This window comes from Ursus arctos, unplaced genomic scaffold, assembly GCF_023065955.2.
Source record: "Ursus arctos isolate Adak ecotype North America unplaced genomic scaffold, UrsArc2.0 scaffold_14, whole genome shotgun sequence".
In the NCBI taxonomy this organism is placed as follows: domain Eukaryota; kingdom Metazoa; phylum Chordata; class Mammalia; order Carnivora; family Ursidae; genus Ursus; species Ursus arctos.
The window spans coordinates 34867663-34890262 of NW_026622808.1; the positions used below are offsets into that span (position 1 = coordinate 34867663).

The 22600-nt window shown below is 59.8% G+C and overlaps 1 protein-coding gene across 1 annotated transcript in view; it reads right to left on the reverse strand.

The window, feature by feature from the left end:
- Positions 1-15006: 15006 nt before the first annotated feature.
- POC1A (POC1 centriolar protein A) overlaps positions 15007-22600 on the reverse strand; it is a 70790-nt gene continuing 63196 nt past the window's right edge. The window contains exon 11 of the mRNA XM_026500965.4: positions 15007-15756. Within this exon, the coding sequence (XP_026356750.1) occupies positions 15658-15756 (99 nt within the window). The 3' untranslated portion in view covers positions 15007-15657. The remainder of the gene's footprint in view (positions 15757-22600) is intronic.

Consider the following 22600-nt stretch of genomic DNA (forward strand, 5'->3'; position numbering starts at 1 on the left):
TGCCCTGTAACTGCGAGTCTCCCTCAAGAATGCTGGGAAAGATACCTGGAAGAGGGAGCCTGGTGCCCTGAGCAAGGTCTTGGGATCAAAGACATTCCTCCTCTTCAGGAATGTGGCCTTTCCTGCCCTTCAGGGTTCAGGCCTTCCCCCACCAGCAGCCCCCAGGAGAGGTGCCCCACCTCCCTTCTGCCCCCTCACCAGGGTCTCCCTGAGGGGCAGGGTGGGAGCCCCCAGAACAGGTCTGGGTCCAGGGGGTAGGCTGGAGGTGGGGTATGTGCGGGCTGTCTGAGGGCCGCCCCCTTCTCCCACACACCTTCAGGTCTTTGCACATGCTACTTGAGTGGCCTGGACATTTTTGGCCTCACCCTTTGCTGGCCTTCTAGAAGATCCCAGTTCAGGTGTCACCCTCAGGGAGGCCTCCTCTGATCCTCAGGCTAGAATTAGCCCCCTGCTCCATGCCCCTGGGCCCCCTGCCCCCATCTTTACTCTGGAATCTATCACTGTCACTGTTCAGCAACCCCCACCAAACTTTCTCCCTTTGGATCCCCAGTGGCATGTCTACCTCCCCTCAGGCCCATTTGTCCTCTTGCCACCTGTCTCATCTCTTTTCCCCCAGGTGCTAGGCCTGAACCCATGAGGTGTGTTTGGAACTACCTTCCCTGTCTGCACATATCCACCCCAGAACCAAGCAGTGAAGGGGACTTCCCAGCAAGGCAAGTCTTGGCTATGATATGGGGATGTTTCATGTGAACTGGGCAGATGTGAACCGGTGTTGCACCCACCTCGCCACACCTCCCCCCCATCCACATGGTTTGGTGACCCAGGAACTGTGTCACCAAGAATAATTTAAGCATCGGGTGCCTGGGTGGCTCAGTTGGTTAAGGGTCTGCCTTTGGCTCAGTTCATGATCCCAGGGCCCAGCTTAGCAGAGAGCCTGCTTCTCCCTTTCCCTCTGTTCCTCCCCTCCACTCATGCATGTGCTTGCTCTCTCTCTCTATCTCAATTTCTCTCTCAAATAAATAAAATCTTTTAAAAAAAAAGAATAATTGAAGCACGAAGCATCTTCGAAGTAGACTTTCCTTTTCCCACCAGCATCCATGGATTTCTTAGAGATGGGCCAACATGTTTTGAACAGCACATGCCAGAGGGAGAGGAGAGTCGGAGGGTCCGTTCCTTGCCCTCTTACCCTAAGGAGGCTAACAAATTTAGGGTGAGCTCCTGATGCTTCCAGGAGGGCAGTTTGCAATAGCAATCAATTTCACACCCTGCCATGAGAGCTGAGCAGGGGCTGGCAAGAGCCCGGGGACTCCAGCCCATCTGTGCCTGAGACTCAGACTGGGGAGCACTCTGCTTGTCCCAGAACCTTGGGACAGCTTCTTCCCCATCCCCTGGTGAGGTGCCTGCCTGAATTTCAGTCAGAGCAGGTCATGTCTAAACCAGGCCAGAAGTGAACTGTGAAAAGCCTGCCAACTCTCCTGCCCTGGACAGAGCTCTGGCTGTGCAAGCCTGAGCTTGTACATGTACACATACTTATGTAAGGACACACACAATATAGGTCCAACACACATAGACCTACCCTATATCCACATATGGTCACAGGCAGAAATGTGTGTGTGCAGAAATACACAATACACATGTGCACACATGCTCTCCATTATCTGCACACACACACACACAGACCCTGTAGCTCTGGGCACTTGCCACTCTTGTTGGAGGAGTGCCCACAGACAGGTAGCCCAGAGGGCTTGTAACGGACTGGGAGAATCCACACTCCCCTTCCCCAGCCCTCCAATCACCTGGGGTCACCCTGTCCTATCCACTATTGCTGGGATCTCTGCAGTGACAAGTTCTGAATGGAAGCAAATTCTGCCCCTGCCTTCCTTCCAGCGGGAGCCGCCAGGCCCTGGGTGATGGCAGTGCAGCTCGGGGAAGCTGTTGCCTGGGACGGCTCTCGGGTTGGGGAGCCACGTGCCTGTTCATCCTCCCCCTGCCCTGCCCAGGTGTGTGGGGCAGAGGGGTAGGAGGACAGGGCCCTGGGGAGCAGGTGGAGAGGGTCACACCCAGGATAAGCAGAGAACAAGAGCTGGCAGGATGGAACTCCCTAAGGCTGCCTGGAGAAGGCAAAGGGGAAGAAATGAGGAGAGCCAGGCCTCTGTGGAGCCTCCCCACCATGCGTGCTCAAACATTTCCTGCCCTGGGCCAGGGAGTGTGCAGAGAAGGGAATTGGGACCTCAGAAGGGAGCTAGACCAGCGTAATTCCTCCCTCTCCCAGCTCCCCGCAGTGGCTGAGCAGGCCCTTAGCCAACCTCCCCATGGGCATCCCCCACAGCTCACTTGAGAGTGCTCCCAGCCCACTGGGGCCAGCCTGAGGAGGCAGACTGGAGGGCAAATCTATACTGCTATACCATGCTTTGTCCCCGGCAGGCATTACTAGTCAATCACAGCCCTTTCTCTTGCTGAGCCATCCTCTGGCCTCAAAACCCTTCTAAGCAGGCATGACCAGCTGATTGATTGCGGTAGACAAAGGAGATAAAACCTATTTGCTAAAGCCTCACTTCATAGCCAGGCCAGCCATGGCCTCTCTGTCCCCAGCCCCAGCACATGCCTCCCTAACATCCTCCTGCCCCCTACTCTGTGCCCAGACACAGCATCTCTTCCTCATTCTGTGTCCCCGCCTTCTAAAATGATCTCCAGCTTCTGAGGGGTCATAGCCCCGGGAAGTCCCCCCAGCCTGACCTCAGCAGAGTCTTCTCCTTTCTCCTAATCCTCCCTGTGCAGTCTGTGTGTTCTGTCCTCTACCCACTTAAGGGCAGTTCAATCTGGAGGGATCTGTGACTTCCCCTGTGTGAGCCCCTGTATCACTGGAGTCCCCCCGTGGTTGCCCAGAGTCCTGGGGCCCTGCCAGGCCTTCCTCATGGCCCCACCCTCCCTCCATTCCAAGCTCTCCCCAGCATGAAGTTTCCCTTAAGGGAGAGGGAGGCCTACTGGGCTGCTGTCTGCTCAGGGCTGATTTGGGACTGATGTCAAGCGGGCCTGGTTTCTGTCCTGGCACAAAGGTCACATCCTGTGTTGCCCTCATCCTATGGCAGTTTTCATATCCTCAGCCCTGCCTTCATTGGAGATTCCCTAGCGAGGAGACCAGAGCAGGGCTTGTCTGTCCTACAGGTGGGGAAGCTGAGGCCGAGGAAGGGAAATGTCTTGCCCAAGGGCCTGGCTCCAGGCCCAGCCAGTTACTCACTTACCCACTGGGCCTGAGGTGAGTCATGGTGGCCCAGGTGATGGGAAGGAAACACATAAACATGGGCAAGTGGGAAGGGCAGTCTTGGAGGCGGCGGTGGGGCGGGGGGGGGGGGGAGCACCTGCCTAGGGCTCCCAGCTTGAGCGCCCACACGCAGACCCCTATGGGCTTACAGGGCAGGCGCACACCTGTCTCAAAGCATGTTCCCTTCTGGCTTCTTGTCCAGGCTTTGCCTCAGACCTGGAAAGGCTGTCAACACATTTGACAGATGGGGACACTGAGGCCCATGGTTACAAATCAAGCTGTGGCAGGGGGCTTGGCCCCAGATAAGACTCCTGAGCTCCTTTCCCCCAGGTGCGGGGTTCCCAGCTGGCTCTTACTGTGGCTCTGGGCCCCTCTGGCAGGAGGAGATCCAAGCATGGTCTGCGGGAAGCCCTTGCTTTCCCTGCTCTTTCCTATTTCTTGGGGGTGGGGTGGGGGAGCAGGGGACCAACACTGGCGGTGGGGGGACAGACTGGAGGCATGTGAAGCTATTCACCCCATACCAAGAGGGGGCTCTTTCTCTTGCACATAGCATCTGTGCTGTCAAACGCTCTTCCCATGTCCCTGGCCCACGTGGCTAATCCATCCCGTGACCTGGGCTCCGAACCCACTTTCCCTGACGGTCACTACGTCATCCGGGCCCTCCGACCTCTCCCTGGCTCCACCTCGCCAGCCCTTCCCAGCCCCTGCTCCATTCCCCAGAGCAACCGGAAGGATCTTTTGAGAACGTGAATCAGACCTGGCCTTCTCCTGCTCCAGAGCTTCCCATCGTCCTGACAGAGTCCCAGCTCCTCTCCGTGGCCAGTGTGGCCCTTATGATGGGGCTTTGCCCCTCTCCCCACCACCCTGCCTCTTCTCAGGGGCCAGGATTCTCTGACAGCCCCCACTCTCTCAGCCTGGCCCTGCCCCCTATGTTGTCCTCCTGTTCTGTCTTTAGGGTCTTTGCACTCACTGGTCCCTCTCCTGGAACCCTCTACTCCCAGCTCTTGCCTTTAAATACCTTCTTACCCTTCTCCCCAAACCTACTCGTCCTCTAGAGCTGGAGAGGGCATCTAGGAAGTGGCTGAGCCAGCATTAGAACCCTGGACTCCTTCTAGACTGTGTTGTCAGCCACAAGCCCATGGTCCCGTGATTTAAAATGCCTTTGGCTCTCCCCTGCACACTGGGTGATTCTGGAAGCCTCCCCCTTCCATTTCCTGCTTAGGCCTCAGGATGTCCTGCATGACCTGCCCAGAGTCTCCCAGTGAGATTACCTGGAGCTAGAAGAGACTCCTTGCCATCAAGGGACGGATTCCTGCTCTCAACATGCCTAGCAGGACCTCGTCCCCAGCCTCAGGCGGCAGGCTTCAGTTTCCCTGTTTCAGAAGCCCCCCCCTTCCCCTGCTCCTTGCCATCCAGGTGCAGCTCACCCTTTCTCCAAAAATTGAGCCAAAACGCCCACCTCTTGGTGGACTCAGAGGTCCCTGGGTCCCCAGCCTGGGTTCCAATCCTGCATACCACGACCCACAAGCCTGGAGGAGGGGCTGGCCTGGGGGTTAGACTCAGCTGCGAGCCCCATCCACTGACACAGAGGTCATCCCTCTAAGGCCAGAAGCTACTCAGCGGCTTCAGGAAACCAGGCTGGGCCTGCCTTCCTGGGTGTTCAGAGGGAACAGGAGAGAGAAAGAGCCCAGGGAAGCCCACGTGGGCCAGGCCCCTGCCCCCAAGCCACACATGAAGGCCAGAGCCCTTCCCTCTTGTGTCCCCCTCCCCAGAATCTTTACTCTGAACTGATTCCCCTTCCCTCTTGTGACACTTGGCACTTACGGGCAGCGCCTCAAGAGCCCACCCAGGTTCCGAGGGACGGAAGCCAGAGCTTAGGGGGAGGAGGACTCCTTAGCCACCTGCCCATCTGGCCTTGGCCTCCTGCTCCAGGCTTCTGATCCTTCTCAGGCCACCTCTGCCAGGAAGGGCCTGGAGCCCCAGTGGCTTGAGCAGGGGTGGGAGGCAGGAGGGTGTCTTAGACAGGCAGTCCCCACCAGAGCAGAGGCAGGAAGCAGTGACCAGTGTGTGTGTGTGTGTGTGTGTGTGTGTGTGTGTCCCGGTTCTGTCTTCGCTGAACCAGCCTATGGTTTTCGATGGGGAGAGCCAGCAGGGGCAGGCTCCCGACCTAAAGCCGGTCCAGCCTTTGAGGCTAAGAGGGTGGAGGACTGGGAATTCCCAGGGTATCTGGTGGGGCGGAAGTGCCAGGGGCCTGGGCTGGGTCTGCTTCGGGTGGGCCAAGGGGTGGAGACTGCTAGGTCTCTCTGTAGCTGCCAGGCCTAATTGCCTCATTAGTACCCGCCTGCCGCCTGGGCCTGTCTGCTTCCCTCCTCACCGGCCCACATAGCCCTGTTTTTCAGGAATCCCTCCTACGAGGCATTGGTAGTGACAGGGACGGTGACCACATGATCATGACGAGGCTGGGGAAATGGCCTGGGAGCCGGCTGGCCTGGGCCAGGCACGGGGCTCGGGGGTTGAGGCCCCAGCACCCAGCACCATCCCACATGGGCTCAGCGTTCCGGCTGCCCGGGCTGGATGTGCCGTGCCCCCAGCTAGATGGGCCCCGGGGGGCAGCACCAGGAAGCCAAGGTGCAAGTGGGCCGCGTGTGTTGGGACGGGGTAGGAGTGAGCAGAGGGGCGGCGGGTGGAGACTGGGGGACCTGACCAAGAGACCTGGTTCCAATCCTGATTCCACCACCAGCCTCTCCTCTCAGGGCCTCAGCTTCCTCCTCTATAAAGTGGGGGTGCACTATACCATGCCAACTGCTATGAGGCAGGAGGAAGCCCACCACTGAGGGGCCCAGCGCAGGGCTGAGCACATATACCCTGGCTCGACCCTCTTGTGCCCGGACAGTGGGGACAGGGCCCTGGGGGCAGGCGATGACCCCCAAGGGAAGGCTTCCTGGAACAGAGGGATGAGAAGGGGGCCTGCGGCAGCTGTGCCAAGAAGTGTGAGCAGAATGGACTCTGAGCAGAGAGGCTGGTCCCAACAGGGGGGTTACACAGAGCACCTCTGCCGAACCTGGACCCGGTGGCTGCCCTGTCCTGAGCCTGATGTCGTGGTGGGGGCGGTGGCATGGACACTCCCAACACCTGGGGCCTGCCTGTGCAGGTCCCATCCCGTGGGGCAAGGCCCTGCCTGCCAGCCTCATGCCTTTGACGCTGTGGCCACGCCTGCCCACCCACCTGCCTGCCCTCCCATGATGAAGGGGAGGGAGAGAATCAGCGTCATCAGGACCCCAGCATGACTCAAACATGGTCCTACCTCCAAGCCTGAGCCACACCAGCCCCCCTGCTGCCTTCTGTTCGTCCTTCCTCAGCTGTCACCCCCATTCAGTTCCCACCTTTTGCTCAGACCCAGCAGACAACAGCCCCTGCTCTGAACTCAGAGAGCCTTTCCCAGCGGGGGGCTATGACCCATACCTCCTGCCTCCTCAGGGCTTTTCCTGTAGCACTGTCCCAAGTGGGATCCATGGAACCCTGGGCCTGCCCAGTACACCTTCATAAAAAAGGTTATGGGGGGGCATCTGGGTGGCTCAGTTGGTTAAACGTCTGCCTGCGGCTCAGGTCATGATCCCAGGGTCCTGGGATCGAGTCCCACATCAGGTTCCTTGCTCAGTGGGGAGCCTGCTTCTCCCTCTGCCTGCCGCTCCCCCTGCTTGTGCTCTTTTTCTCTGACAATTAAATAAATAAAATCTTTTAAAAAAAAGGTTATATGGTCAAATGTCTGGAAAACAGTATGAGCTCTGTGGCCCAAGCTACATAGCACGGGAGTGTGTTAAAGGCTCTGACAAGTCCTGCAAGGATCTAGCTGGGTTTATTTTTTTCATCTGGCATTTCCCAAACTCTGGAGACCACAGGGGTGCCTGGGTGGCTCAGTTCATTGGATGTCCAACTCTTGATTTCAGCTCAAGTCATGATCTCAGGGTTGTGGGATTGAGCCCCCCATTGGGCTCCACGTTTAGTGAGGTGTCTGCTTGTCCCTTTCCCTCTGCGCTTCCCCCCATTCCTTCTATCTCTCTCTCTCTCTCAAATAAGTAAATAACATCTTTATTTTTTTTTATTTTTTATTTATGTATTTTTAAGATTTTATTTATTTATTTGACAGAGAGACAGCCAGTGAGAGAGGGAACACAAGCAGGGGGAGTGGGAGAGGAAGAAGCAGGCTCATAGCGGAAGAGCCTGATGTGGGGCTAGATCCCATAACGCCGGGATCATACCCTGGGCCGAAGGCAGACGCTTAACGACTGCGCCACCCAGGCGCCCCAGTAAATAACATCTTAAAAAAAAAAAAAAACAAACAACGCTGGAGACCATAGCATCAGTTTCTGGCATAACCTCCACCGTTGGCTCATGGGACTATGCCCTCTGCACGTCCTTCAGGGGAGAAAGTGGCCTTATGTTGCCCACTGGCTTTTCACACCACCTTCTCCTCCCTTCAGATGGGAAGCTGAGGGTCATCAAGCGATCACTCCGAACCCCACACGCTTCTTCCGGCCTGCTGTAGGACCCTGCGTTCTATTTCACTGCAGGCCCAGCCACCCCCGTGAGATCAGAAGCTAGCCTGGTGGGGAGGCGAGGATGATAAATGGGCACAGGGAGGAGACGGAGGCTGGAGAGGGAGGAGGTGAGCCAGACACCCAGCCATGTTCCCCCCAACCAGCGGCCGCCAGCCCTTGGCCCTGACCAGCTCCGGTGGCCTCTGGCTCGAAGCTGCACAGGGCCGGCTGGGGTGGATGGGGAGGCTCCCTGCCTCAGCATGGGAGCCGTGGACAGGGCCCCCTCCCCAAGCCCAGGCCAGAGTTGGGTTACGAGCCCTGAGGGTCTCCTAATGAGTTCCACATGCGAGTGGATGCCTCGGAGAGGAAGCGGGAAGGGGCTGGGGCGGGGAAGAAGGACCTGAGAGAGGATTGGAAACATGTGTGGAGGAGGAGAGGAGGGGGAGGGGAAGGAGGGGAGAGGGTGGGGGAGGGGAAGGAGGGGAGGGAGAGGGGAGAAGGGTGAGAGCATCAAGAGGAGGAGACTTTATCCCCAGAAGTCCTGGTGCCCACCCCCCACGAGGTTGGCTGCCAGGCTCCCAGTCTGCTCTAGGGGGCCCCCAGGCCACGGGTCTGCTGGGGGAGTGGTGGGACAGACCCTCAGAGTGCCTACTCAACTCCTTCAGGTGGAAAAAGCCCTGACCTCCTAGCCCTGCTTGGCTGGGGTTCAGAGCCATTAGGGGCAAGCTGGAACCAGCTGGGTGGGAGGGGCCCTGGCAGCACATGGAAGCCCCTTCAGAGCTAGCCAGTGGCCAGGAGCGAAACGCTCCTTAGGACCCAGGCCCTCCTGGAGCTGGTGTGGGGAGCTGCCCCTTCTCCACCAGAGAGCCCTGGGGTGAGCCAGGCCGCTGACCTGTCAGCCCTGACGCCCACCTTTGCCCCTCTTGGCTAGTGGGTGGGCAGGGAGGCCTGGCATGTAGGTTGGCTGCCCTAACCCCGCTCCCAGTCAGGTGGGGGCCATGCCTGGGCACCTGGATTGGCCTGATGGCTGGAAGCCTCATCAGGAAAAGGCTATGCAGGGAGCCATGTTGACGTGTATGTGTGTGTGTGGGGGGGTGTCTGGTGAGAGAGACCCATGGTGGTTAGGGAGCAGAGTCTCGGGGCCTTGCAGGGTACAATGGCTTACCCCACCCCTCCCTAGAAGCCCTGGTTTTGAGCCCCAGGTTTCCAGCTGGCCGACCGAGGTTGAGCCTGGAGCGGGCCTTATAGCCAGCTGGCCCACCTGCAGGACTCCGATGCCGGGAGCCGAGCCCTTCAGCCTCTGCCTCCCGCCCCTTGCCCAGGCTGTGGACTGGAGCCCAGCAAGGACAAGGCGGGCTCTTAGAGCTTTGGATGAACTGTCGCAGTGAATCTTCCCAGCAGCCCTATGAGACTACTGCTGCTCCCATCCCATGTTATGGATGAGGAGGCTGAGGCACAGAGAGGTGAATGGGAGCATTCCTGGCAGCAGGAACAGTGGGTGCAAAGGCCCTGGGGCTGGAATGTGCCCAGTGTGGCCAAGGAACAGTGAGGAGGCTGCTGTGGCTGGAGGGGCATGAGAGGAGGGTGGAGGGTGGCAAGAGATGGAGTGGGGGGCCAGGTAGGACTGAGTAGGGCCTCGTGGCCATGGTACGCACTGGGGCCTCCCCTTGCTGTGAAAGAAGCTGGGGGACCGCTGGAAGCAGCTGAGCTGGGATGGCATGAGCTATCTCACCTGTTCTCTCTTCATTATTTATTATTTTTTATCCCGAAAGCTTAGCAGCCCCTGGCCGCTCTGATGAGAACAGATGGGGTAAGACAAGATCAGAAGTGGGAAACCAGGGGTGCCTGGGTGGCTCAGTCATTAAGCGTCTATCTTCGGCTCAGGGTGTGATCCCAGGGTCCTGGGATCGAGCCCCGCATCAGCCTCCTCTGCTGGGAGCCTGCTTCTTCCTCTCCCACTCCCCCTGCCTGTGTTCCCTCTATCGCTGGCTGTCTCTCTCTCTCTGTCAAATAAATAAATAAAATCTTAAAAAAAAAAAAAAAAGTAGTGGGAAACCAGACAAGAAACGATCAGGCATCCCGGCAGGCTCTGGCTCCTTGAGGGGCTAGCTCTGGGATGGCCTGAGTGGTAGGCAGGCCCAAGCTTCTGGGGGAGGTCGAGAGGGCCCTGACCTGCACAAGCCTGAGGCTCCCATCCCTCACCAGAGGGGCCTACAGAGCCGAGGCTACGCCAAACCAGAGGCATTTATCCCCCCAACGGTAGACTTTAGAATACCTCTTAGAAGGCATGGGCATCCTTGCGGAGGTCTCACAAATGGCTCTCGAACACACCCTACCTACCGGGGGTACTAGACCCAACCCCAGGACCGGGGCAACCCCAGGAGCAAAGGTCAGCTTCACAGTTTGAGCTAAGAAGTCCATGGCAGCAGCCCAGACATGGGCTGGCCCCAGCCTCTGCAACAGAAAGCACCTTCTGTTTCCAGTTAGCAGGAGCATGTGAGAGGCTGCCTGGAGGGTCTGAGAGGACTAATTACACTGCTTCTTTGGCTCCAAGTTTCAGAGGCTTCTGAGGAGCCAATCCAGGAGCAGTTGTCACAGGAGGAAGATTCTGGGAGTGGGGGGCACGACTTGGGCAGGAGGGTTTGTCTTTGAGTGGGGTCAGGGTTTAAGGGGCTCAGTGCAGAGGTGCAGTGGGGCATGGGGCATCACAATTCTTCTAGAACTAGGGGGTTCTAAAGAGGTCTGCCTGGGGAGGGCTGGGGCAGGGCAAAGGTCTGGAAGAGGCCAGTTAAGCAGAGCATCGGCGGGGTGCGTGTGCCCTTGGCCAGGCCTGAGACCAGGAGAGCGACACGGACTGGATAAACACGGGACCCCAGCGCTCAGCCACATCCATGGCTCCGAAGGCAGTCCTGGTTCCAGAGCTGAGTCCGGGCACCCGGCGGGAGGAGAATGGAGATGGACCAGGGCTGACGTCAGGATGCGAGGCAGAGCGACACTGCTGGCATGGGCCCTGGCTCCTGCGGGCCAGCCCCCCGCCTCCTGGGTAGCCACGGAAGTGCCCAAGTCCCACTTGCAGGAACACACACTGTGCCTGAAGGAGCAGCTTAGCGCCGAGAAAGGGAAGCTTTTGCAGAACACGACTTCCTCTCCTGCACAGGTTCCCTACCCCGGAGCTCAGCTCTCTCATAGGTGGTAGGAGAGCGGAGGTGGGGGGCGGCATTCCTGTAGCTGGAAAGCACTCCCAGGCAGATGGGGCTCAAGGTGGCCTCACCTAAAGTGAAAGCACTCCTTGGCCTTGCTCTGTAAACAGTTTCTTGGGAGAGTGTTTGCACACAGCAACTCCCAGGCCCAGGAGGGGCTGGCACGAAAGCTTCCTAATGGCTTCGCCCCGGGCTCCCTGGCCTGGCTCCAGTCCTATCTGGAGCACAGGCTGGGCCCTCCTGGGTAGGGAGTCAGGGGCAAAGCCTCTCAAAGACTTCCCCAGAGCGGCCAAGCCAGTGAAGCTAGGTTGCCTCAGCCTCCCGGCTGGGGTGGGCTAGCGCCCGTCAGGCGACGGGACAAGGCCCCGCGCCAGGGCCCGGTGCCCACGGGAAGTGGAACGGCACCCAGGGCCACCGGGCCACCACCGGCCTGCCACCGCTGCCTTGGCAAGGGGGTCCCTCCTCAGCAGCCTGGGGTGGGTGGGGTGGAGCGGGGGTGCTCAGTGAGAAGTCCCGGGGGGATTTCTGGCCCCCTTAAATGGCCACACACCAATTAAGGCGGGAGCCATCAGGGGCCCATCTTGAGCAAATCATTTAGGAAAATGAGGTTAATGACAGGGAGCCAGGACAACAGGGCCAGTGTGACTCACCTCGCTCGCTTGCTCAGCGGGCTGGGTTTCCGGGATTCCGGGTAATCACAAACACCCACCCTCAAGCCTGAGCTGGCCCTGGTGGCGGCCTTGCTCACAGCAGAAGCGGTGGCCTTAGCGTGCTTGCCTCTCGGGTGGGGAGGGCTGCCCCGAGCCCCCCTGCTGGCCGGCCCAAATCCCTCTGCACCCCTGGGGATGCCCAGGGCAGGGCCCACAGCATCAAGAGATGGGAACTCTGGCCACCTCGAATTCCAGAGCCAGAGGGACCCTGGGGCCATCAGCACATGGACACATGGACCAACTTCCGGGGAAGGGGCCTGACCTGCCAGAAGTGACAGAACCCCAGGCGGGTGAGGGGGTCACACAGGAACCACACTCACGCTCTATGCCAGTCCCTGCTCGGAGCGCTTCATGTGCCGGGTTAGACAGGCATCATCTCACAGACGGAGACTCCACAAGCTTAGGGAACTCGTCTGAGATCCCAGAGCCAGCAGGCGGCAGAGCCAGCATTTGGACTCGGGCAGTGGGTCGGGGGCCCCCCGACTCCCAGAGCGAACCCCCGACTCCACTGCTCCGCCCTCTTGGTGGTCTGCGCGCACACAGCCCACCAGCACGGAGAAGCCATGAAGCTGTGGCAAGCGGATCCTGGGACAGAGGGACAAGGATGGTGCCGGGTGGGAAGACGGCAGAGTTTCCAGGTCAGGCTGGCTGGTCTGTCAGGAGCTCAAGGGGAGGGGAGACTCCGGAATGAAAGGGGAGCGGGCCTGCCACGGGTGACGCCAGGACTCGGAGGCCACTTCCCGGCTCGGTGGTCCAGCTTGCCCAAGGGGCCTCTCTCAGTGACTCTGGCAGAAGTATGGGTTCATCCTGGAACCCCAAGTATCTGGCAAAGGTAGGTGGGGGGGTTGCAATTTAAATCACCAATCAGGGCGCCTGGGTGGCTCAGTGGGTTAAGGGTCTGTCTTCGGCTCAGGTCATGATCCCAGGGGCCCGGGATCGAGCCCCGCCGGCTCCCTGCTCAGTGGGGAGTCTGCTTCTCCCTCTCCCATGGCCTGCTGCTCCCCCTGCTTGTGTTCATGCTCTCGCTCTCAAAATAAATAAAATCTTTTAAAAAAAATCACCGACACCTGTTCTTGTAGTTCGCGTTAGGAAAACTGGGCCACGAGAGGAGGGGGCGGTGGGAATTGCCGCTGGGATACACCTAACGACCCCGACCCTCACCTCACTGTCCTAGCAAAGAGAGAGATGCCTGCAATTTGGTTTTTTCGGAGCTCAGTTATCAAAATCCACAACCAGAAAAGACGGTGGCTGAGCAGAGCCATTTGCATTTCCAGAAGGCTGCTTTTGAGCTTGGCAGCACACAAGTGGGAGGACTGATAAGAGCCCCTATAAGGGGAGCTGCCGGAAAGGGCTGGCAGGGAGACACCACCACAAGAAAGGCCCTGTCACGTGGCCCCCAACCTTGCCAGGCCACCTCGAGCCCCCCCAGGCCCCATACTCCTCTCTGGCTTGGGAGGGCCCCCACAGCCGACCTGCCCCGTGTGGTCCCGCTCAGGGTCCTGTAGCGCCTTCGCAGGGTGGGGGGGTGGGTCAGAGCACCTTAGGGTCCCCTGTCCCCTTTCTCTCAGCAACAATCTGGGCCCCTACGTCCTCACTCAGCGCAGTGAGGTCCCAAGTCAGGCCCCACGCAAGCAAGAAAAGGAACTCCTTGGGGAAGAACTTGGCCCCTGCATAGCTCTGCCTTCAGCGTGTGACACGGGGACCCTCAGGCGTGGAGGAGGTGGGTCTCTGCGGAGTTTCAAAGACAAGAGCAGCTCTCCAAGAACCGTCTGCCCCCAAATCCCGGGTCTGGCTGGTGGCTGCGTCCAGCAGGTGTGTGACTGTGCAGGAAACCCAGGAGGGCCCGGCCTCTCCGACAGCCCGTGGCTGCCTGCGCGTGGGAGAGCCCAGGGTGGGCTCAGAGCAGCAGATCGTGCGCGGTGAGAGGGCTGAGGAACCGGGCTGGGGCTTCCGGGGACGGAGATGACACCACTGGCCCAGGCCATTTCCCAAATCCCTAACAGGCTCTCAATCCACATTTTCTTCACAGAGAAATTCCCAACTCGATCCTGGTGTGAACTGAAGGCAGGGAGAGGGTCACCCTGGCCTGGCCTGAGGGCAAGAGCTGCCGCGCGCTGCCCGGAGCCCTGGCTCCTGTCCTGCTGTCCCCAGTGCGGGGTACCATCGGTGTCTCTGGCGATGACCTCACCCTGGGCTGGCGGCTCAAATCACCAGAGCCCCAACACCGGGACCTCCAGCTTCAGCTCTGGAAGCTACCACAGGGCAGCCGGCATGGGAGGCGGTGACAAGGCTGACCCCACAAGCTGCACCCTGAGCAGGTTCACTTAGGGTAGCCCAGATTCCCTAAACGCCTTTACGGAGGGGGGCGCCCTGACCTCCCGAGGCATCCGAGCGCCTTACCCGCCAATTCAGACCCGCAGGCCCGCCGGGCTCTTCTACACACGCGGGGCCATGTGGGAGGCCTCGGCAGGCCCCGAGCCTCCGGAAGAGCCCGGGCCAGCAGCCTCTCCCCCACTCGCAGCTCCGGGGGGCGTGCCTACCTCCTAGCCACCTGGAGGGGTGCTGCCACCACCGCCTCAAACAAGACACTGAGGCTTCGAGACGAATGTGATGTCACCACGTCGAGGCGACGTGGCTGGCCAAAAGGCAGAGTCTGAAGCCTGTGACCCTGGACTGTGGCTTTTTCCCCACCAGCTGGAGGAGGCTTCCCCACTGTTGCCGTTCGTCAGGGCTCCACGGAGGCCGCCTCCTTGTCAGCCCCGGCTCCTCGGCATCCAGGCTCTGCGCCCGCCTGGAAGCCGCAGAGGCTGGGAACCTCATTAGCTGTGTGGTACTGACAGCTCCCGAGAAGATCTCACTCGGCCCCCCGGCCCCCCAGGCCCCCCCAGGGCAGGGCAGGTATGTTGAAGGATAAATACCTCCCTGGCTGGCTGGGCCCTAAGAAGCCAAATGCTGAAGGCACGGACGGCAGCCAGACGTGTGGAGAACACTTGCCCGGCTCTCCCTGCGCGCGTGCATGCGGAGGAGCCCACGGGAACCCTCTCGAGCAAATGGAAAGGCAGGTGCCGGAGTCCTCCAGGGCCCCATCGGTGACGCCGGCTGGGGCCAGCCAGAGGGCGGCGGGTGCTGGGCAGGGGCGCTGGCTGTCCTGGCTCCCCCGGTTCCCTGAGCAGATGCAGACAAGAGTGTCCCAAGCACCCGAGGGGACCTGGCAGGGGCCGAAGCCACTGCTTTCATTCTCCCTCTAAGGGCCCCGGGGAGGGGGTACTGATAAGGTCTCACTCAGAACAAGCCACTTTTATGACAAGCTCAATAAAGTCCATTTTAATTTCAGAGTCCTTCACCCCCATGCATACAGAGGAGGAAGCCACCGGGCCCCAGGGAACACGTGTGGAGCAGAAATCAAGGCCACTTCGAAGCCACCGCCTCCTCGCCCCCCCACCAAGTGCATGTTCCCGGATAAACCTGACTCAGATGGGCCCACGTTGGGCCTTTTGTCAGATTTAGAGAAAGCTTCTGGCTCACCCATCCTATGGGCAGTCTGCTGCTAAGCTGTCATGGGTGGGAAGTGCCAGGCATATGGCAGGGAGGGGGACAAACCCCTGTAAGGCAGCCTGGGGCTACCTCTTCTGGGGGGGGGGCTGCGATCTTCGGGCCCATTAGGACTCCGAGGCAGCATACATTTTCAAGTGACTCCTTCGTATTAAACCAAACGTAGTCCACTCTGCGAGCGCGGGCCCTGCCCACGGAGGCCTTCCACTGCCAGGGGCAGAGCCTCGGAGTGGACAGCAGGTGGCGGACAGCAGTGCATAACCTTGGGGGCTCGGGGACGCACGTGATTCCCACAGAGCTGAATCCCCTTCATTTATTCACCCAAGTCCCATAGTACAAATCCCCGGCCTGCCACCCCCCAAAATCGACCGAGCTCTTGATTCTCGCCCCCCTGATCACGGTGGCGTTCTCTGCATGATTAGCTGCTGGGTCTCCAGGCACTGCTTCAGCTTGTCTTCCGTCAGTGTCAGCCGCTGCTCCAGGATGGAGACCGTCTGCAAAACAAACGGCGGTCAGGCTTCAGGGGTCGGAGGGGCTACACGGTGGCCCTGGGGATCCCCTCAGCCTGTCCCGCTCAGCTGCTCAGCCTGCTGTCCTGTCTGGTCCCTGTCTTGGTGGCTGTTGGGGACAACTGCGGCCTTCGTGTCTCCTCCTGGCTCTGCACGGCTGTTCTCTGATGTCCATGGGCAAGGGGAGGACGCAGTGAGGGAAGGGAGGCAGCGGGTCCCGCAGCCCTCGGTCCTTCCCCAAGACAACCAAGGGTCAGGATCCCCAGCCCCGGTAGTCTGGCACTTAGATGGGAGTCCGGAGTGCAATCTCCTCCTCACTGGACTGGGCTTCTGTCCACAATCAGCCAGAGACCATCACCCATCTCCGTTCCAAAGGTAAGAAAACGACACCCCCAAATGAAGGCACCCCATCTGGGTCCTGCCCACGTCTCAGGCCCTTTACCTCTGCACCTGGAGGGGCTTCCCAGGCAGGGAGGTGAGTGACTGACCGCCCCTGAGCTTAGCAGGGCCTCTGCCTGTCCGAGTCCAGTGAGGACCACTGCAGGAATATGCCATCTGGGAGTTAGGCCCTAACTCCATTTCTGAGCCCCTTTTCTCCTCTGTAATGGAAGCACAGTGCCAAGGTCACAGGACTCCTAGAGGCCTCAAGGTGACTCAGGATGGTGGCCAGCACTTCTTAGCTTGACCCATGTTGGCAACGCTTATCATCACGTTGGCTTCCGGAGGCTGAGCCCTTGCTCCCCGGCCTCTCTTGCACACCCAGCATGGCTGACCTGTGGACAGAGCTGTCTGGCCGGTCAAATGCCCCCAGCTGCCGGGCTGCATGTGCCTTATGGGCCAGGGCCAGTCTCGCAGACATGGCTGCTGGACAAGGCTGCAAAAAACCTGCTCACCTTCTCTGGCTCTGGACAGAGTGCTGGCAGAGGGGCGGTGCTGTCTGGGAGCCCGCGTGCTCCCCACAGAGCAGCTGGCCCACTGCCCTCAAGGACTCCCGCCCAGGGCCTGCCCAGCAGTCACACGGCCAACCCCAGCCCTCGCCCAGCCGGACCCACGCTGGCCATGACGGCTGAGCTCCCCTTCACCTCCTCCTCGAGGGCTGGGTAAGCGCCTGTGTGTGCCAGGCCTGCACCAGGCACGGGGTGAGTCCGCCATGAACGAGGCAGGCTTGGTCCCTGTGCGGTGCCGCCTTCAGCCAGCAGAAAGGGGTCAGATTAAGAAACAATACTTTCTATTAATTTTACCCGTTTGTCTGTGGGCTTTCCCAAGAGGTTTTGCCACCTTCCCTGAGGCTCCAAGGAGGCTCTGGGCCTTGGTCCAGTGAAAAGGAAACTTTCCTTTCATACATTTAATAAAACATTGAAACATTTTGGGAGGGAGTTTCCCCTCTCAGGCTGCTATAAATTCTCACAGCATCCCGCACGGATGTCAGCTGCTCATGGAGGCTGCTCCTCCTGGCGGCTGGCCCTCTCTAAGCGAGCCGGCCTGGGCTGCAGGGGCCCTGAACCCTGGGGCACAGGCCTGAGCCTGACAAGGTGCACGGCGCCCTGACAGGCAGAGCTGGGCTGAAGGAGATAGTCACACTCCCCCTGTGCTGGCCAGAAGCCGCGGAGGGGTCTGTACCTCGTAAAAGTGGCGGCGGAAACAGCCCCTGGCTGGCCCAGAGCAGCGTTCCTGGAAGTTTCCACTGGCTGCTGCGAAACGCGCGCTGAGCCAAGCTCCAAAATCATTCCTCATCCAGACTTTTTCCGATGGCCCCGGACTCCAGGCCACAGTGGGGGAGCCAGCCTGCTTTTCCTCTTTGCCCACCCCCTCCCCGCCCCTTTTAACTTTTCACAGGGACTGAGTCCTCAAATGTGGAGGCAGTGGGTGCTGGGCCAATGTCAATACCAGGGGCGCCCCGCATTTCATGAGGTCTCCACTTCGTTCCACGGGGGGCCCATACTCCAGCTCAGGAGAAATATGGCCATTTATCCATGTTAAATTTCTTTAAACATAAATGCACACAACTCTTTCGTAGGCCGCCCCCTGGAAGGAGGGTGCCAGCCTGGTTGTGGGCCTTTCCTTTGGGAGCTGTGAGGAGGTGCTTTGTGGCATGTTATAGACAAAAAGGCTTACAGTCCACTATTCCTCAAAATCTGCAGCTCCTCCTTCTCCCTGCCGTTCTCCCGCTTCTCCCCTTTTCCAGCTGCAGAAGACTCTGGAAGAGTCATCATCTCTGTGTTTGGTCTCTACTTCCAACTCCCCGCGCCCCCAGCGCGCTCTCCCGAGATGCTGAGCGGCAGTCACCATCTGGGGCTGAGGTCCGCCGGGCTCTTCACGCTCACATTTGATCCCACCCGACCCCCATTTGAGCCAGAAGGATGGGCCAGAGAGAGGAGGACGATTTTCGGATATGTGTTCGTTAGAACATTGTCCGGCGTTCTCTGTTCCACTTTTCCTTCATAATACTACTCTAATAAAGCGTGGGGTGTCGTTTTCATGTAAAATGGTATCTCTCAAGATAAAGTGAAACCTAGAAATCCCAATGTCTAATTTCGCTGATGTGTCTTCCCTCCACCAGGGGACAGGTCTCCCCCGTGACGGAAAGGCTGCCTTTGGGGCACTTGAGGAGCAGAGGCCAAACACGCTCAGGGCTGGCAGTGCAGACAGCAAGAGGGCAGGCGGGCCACCTGCGGGGACTCAGCCCAGGCCACCATGGTGCCACCATGCCTCGCAGCTGCTGGGGCCTATGCGGGGACGGGAAAGCATCTGGGATAGCACATGGGTGGGCGAGGGCATCCCCAGCAAGGCCCAGTTCTGGGCCGTACTGTGTGGCCTTGTTCACATATCAGGCATATGGCAAGCCCCAGCGAATACATGCTGTCTCAGCATCTGGAGGGCAGAGGCCGTTCCTCCCGCTGCCCAGGGCCACACCAAGCAGGCTGTGCACCCCGCTTCGTGCTCCGGGTCCTGCCACACAGGGCGCAGAGATAAGGCCCACCTGCCCCAGAGGGTTGGGAGGAACACTACTGAAGCAAACAGCTCCACAGCCTTCCAGACACCCCCCGGCCCCCCCCGCCCCCCCCCCTCACCTTCTCACCCTCCTTTCACTCAGGGCAAATGACAGCTGGCCTTGCAAGCAGCCCCTGGGCCCACGCGGCCCCTCCCCTTTCTCTGTGCAGAGAAGCGGTGGGTCAGAGGTCTGGTCCCAGCCTCTCCCCCTGATAAGTCCCACAGCTTATAAGTCCCCAAGGAGGTATAGGCTGGGTCTGGTGGCAGATGCTAAGGGAAGCAGCCCTGCCTGACCAGGGTGCCTGTGGGCCTCTGACTTTTCAGCAGGGCAAAGGAAAAGTGGAGAAAGGGCTGAGGAGGCCAGGCAGCTGGCTGCTGGGCAGACCTGTCTGGGCAAGGTGACCTATCTCCTAGGCCTCCTGCATGCTAGGGTCCAAACTCCTCCAGAAAGATCCTTCCTGTCTGTGGACCTTGGAGAAACCGGGCAACTCATTCCGCCTCTCTGGGCCTTGTGCCATCCAGGCAGCTTACTCTAGAGTCCCCTCTGTAACTTGGGTGTGGAGCCCAGACTTGAAGGGAGACTCGTGGGAAGACCCAGGACAGGCTCTGGGCAGGGGGGCGGTCATCCTGATGATTTCTGACACACTCTGCTCCAGGGGCTGCTCTTGGCCACTGACGTTCATGGAGTGCTCATGACACGCCAAGCACTCTTCAATAATCCTTCCGGGCGGGAGCCTTCGTCATCCTCATTTTTCACATGAGGAAACCAAGGCACAGTGCTATGAAGCAACTTGCCTAAAGTCCCATAGCTTGACAAGCCAGGGCCGTGAACTGCGGTGGCCCGGCTTCAGAGTTTGGGCTACGGCACTAGGAGCTGCACCTTTGCTCCGTCCCCGTCATGCACGTATGAGGTGAGGCCTGGCCTTATTCCTCCCCACCTGCTCCACCCATGCCTGAGGGCTACTGGCCATGTAACCCCAGGAGGCCTCTGTGTCCCCCACCCAATGCCCAAACTCAGGCAGCCTGAGAAGGAACCCGTGGATCTGTTCTTGCCCACCAGCAGCCACCTTCTGTCCTGTCCAGGTCACCTGGCTGGGTGGCTCCAGATGAAATGAGCAGAAGCAGTGGGAAGAGACAACCCCCCAGGGTCACCCAGCAGCCCCCTCACACCATCAGGCCACCCTCCGAGGCAGGTCCCAGGTTGCAGACGCCCCATACCCCATAAAGCAGTCTCTCACCTGACCGAACATTTAGGTTTGGAATATTCACAGAAGTCACAATTTTGGCTACCAATTTGTGGATAAAAGGGACATACCAACAAGAACCTTTTAGTAGATATGCAATGAGAAACTACCCAAACACTTGAATTTAGACACTGTCTTTCCCTGGGGTGCCGTGTCACTCAGCATAAGTGATCAGTTCCCAACACGCTATGGAACTCCCCCCGCTCCCTGCTGGTGCCCCCCCCCCACGGGGCTCCACTAAACAAGGCACCTCTCTCCCTGAACCGCAGTGACAGGAAGCAGGATTCGGACTCCCCGCCCGGGCACCGTCACCCCTCGCCTAACACCGTCCACTTCCAAGGTCACAGGAGCCCCAGCAGTTTCATCGTCAAAGTCACACCTGTCAGAGGGTCACCTGGGGACTTGTTTTCGAACCACCTTCTGCTGCTGTCACTGGCAATTTCCAGGAAGTCACGGCCTTGGTCATGGGAAATAGCGCCCTTAGAAACATTCCTGTTTGCTGTTGAACGTATTCTGTTCTCTAGACTGAGGCCCGGCACGCTCGGCTTGTGGCCCACTTCTGTAAGGAAGGTTCTGCTGTCATGCCCGTCTGTTTACGTAAAGTCTATGGCTGCTTTCTGGCGAGGATGGCAGGTTGCACAGCTGTGAGAGAGACCCTCTGGCCCACAGAGCCGGAGAGTTCCTGTTGAGAACATTTGCAGAACCTTGCCCCAGACTCTCTTCCCGCACTCCTCCTCAGCGCGCAACCCCGGGGCTGGCCTGTGTCGCCGAGGGTGACAACGGCACACACAGACTCGGCTGGGCCCGCAGGGTGCACACCGCTGTGCGGAGACGAGTCCTATGCCGCAGGACGGAGCAGCAGCGCGTGCTGGGAAGAACCGAGGGGTCTGGGTGGGGGACGTGGCCCCAGGAAGGGAGGGGTGAGCAAAGGCTACGGAAGAGTTCAGCAGGCAGCAGGCAAGAAGGGCGCTGGGGCCAAAGGGTCAGTGCGCACGGAGCCCGGGGGTGGCAGGGAGAGAAACGAACAGGAGGGATGGAGCAAAGGAGGCCCGTGTGCAGGAATGAGGAAGGGCCTCACAGAAGCGGGAGATGGGGCCAGGGCCTGCAGAGCATGCCAGGGGGCCTTGCCTTCAGCCTCCGAGCACAGGACGGTGCTGGTAGTCCTAGGCCGAGTGGGGAGCAGGCCCCTCTGGCTGCCACACGGGGATGTTCTGGGGAGGGCCTGCATGGCTGTGGTTAGGCGCGTTAGCGGCCTAACCAGAGACGCCCACGAGGCATGAACCCCCACCACCTGGTGGTAAGTCAGACGGCAGGTGGGAGAAGGGACGTTCCCTGAGGCCCTGAACACAGGACGATCACAGGACAGGACGGCCCACAAGAGAGGTGCAGAATGGGCTCCAGACAGGAGAGGTTACGTGTGAGGCCCCTCTGAGGGGGCAGAGCGGGGGACGCGAGGTGGGAGAGCAGTGGAGGCACAAGCCCCCGGGCCCTAGACAGAATCCGGGGCATGATGATGCCGGGGACGCTGCTGAAGCCCCCTGGAAAGTAGCCTGGCCCCTCCGTGGGTGACAAGGAAGGGACAGCCCAATGCAGGAGACCCGACTGGGAGGAGGGTGCTGGAGGCATTGGGGACCAAAACCAAGAGCACGAGGGAGGCCAGCTCCGGCGGGGGGCGGGGAAGCGTCTGCGGCCTGACTTGGCTGCCTGAGCTCTCCAGAGGGAAATCCTCCTGGGAGACGCTGAACAAGGGCATCTTATTCGAATCCTCATGTTCCTGCTTAGCGGACAGCAGACACCGATCTGTCCCCTGTCAAGCCAACATTAACAGGCGAGCAGCTTCTCTCACTCACAGTTCAAGATGTGTAAGACGGTTCATGTAACACCCTGAAGGGCCTTCTGAGTGGGGTATAAAAAGAACCGATTTTAAAGTGACAGGCTTGTATTTTTAGTCCCCTAAGAACTTCCGTGATGCCCAAGAAGCTGCACCAAAATGCCAGTCCTCAGCCACATGTCTGGCACCCGGGGCCCCCAACTCCAAGTGGGAGACACCACAACACGAAGGACATTTCCACGGACACCGTGGCTCCGTACCTCCCACCTCAGACGCCTTTTCCCGACTGGCATCAAGGTGTCCGAGGCCGGCCCAAGGCTGCGGGGCTCCGGTGGCTAGACAGCAGAGCCCAGCTCCCACACTGTCCCCACGCCCACCAATGGCCCGAACGGGCCAGTCTGGGTGCCCTGCGTGGGGCAGAGCCTGGGTTGTATCTCCACTGACTTCCGAGGTGGCCAAGAGCACAGCCTCCACCCCTGGTGTGTGACAGGGACTCAGGCGTCTGTAGTGCTGCCAGAGGCCAAAGCGGGTTTGCAGGGCCTCCGCCTGACGGCGCTGCCCGAGAGGGCCGGGTGCTGGGGCTGAGGAGGCAGGGTGCTCCCATGGGCTCTGCACGGGCATCACGCGGAGGAGGCGAGAGTCCAGGGCTCCCCGAGGGAAGGGATCCCCCACCCTCGGAGGCCCCGCTCACCTCACGGAGCAGTGCGCAGTCCTCTCGGGGCCACTCTCTCCCTGCCAGTTCCACCATCACGCTTTCCCTGGG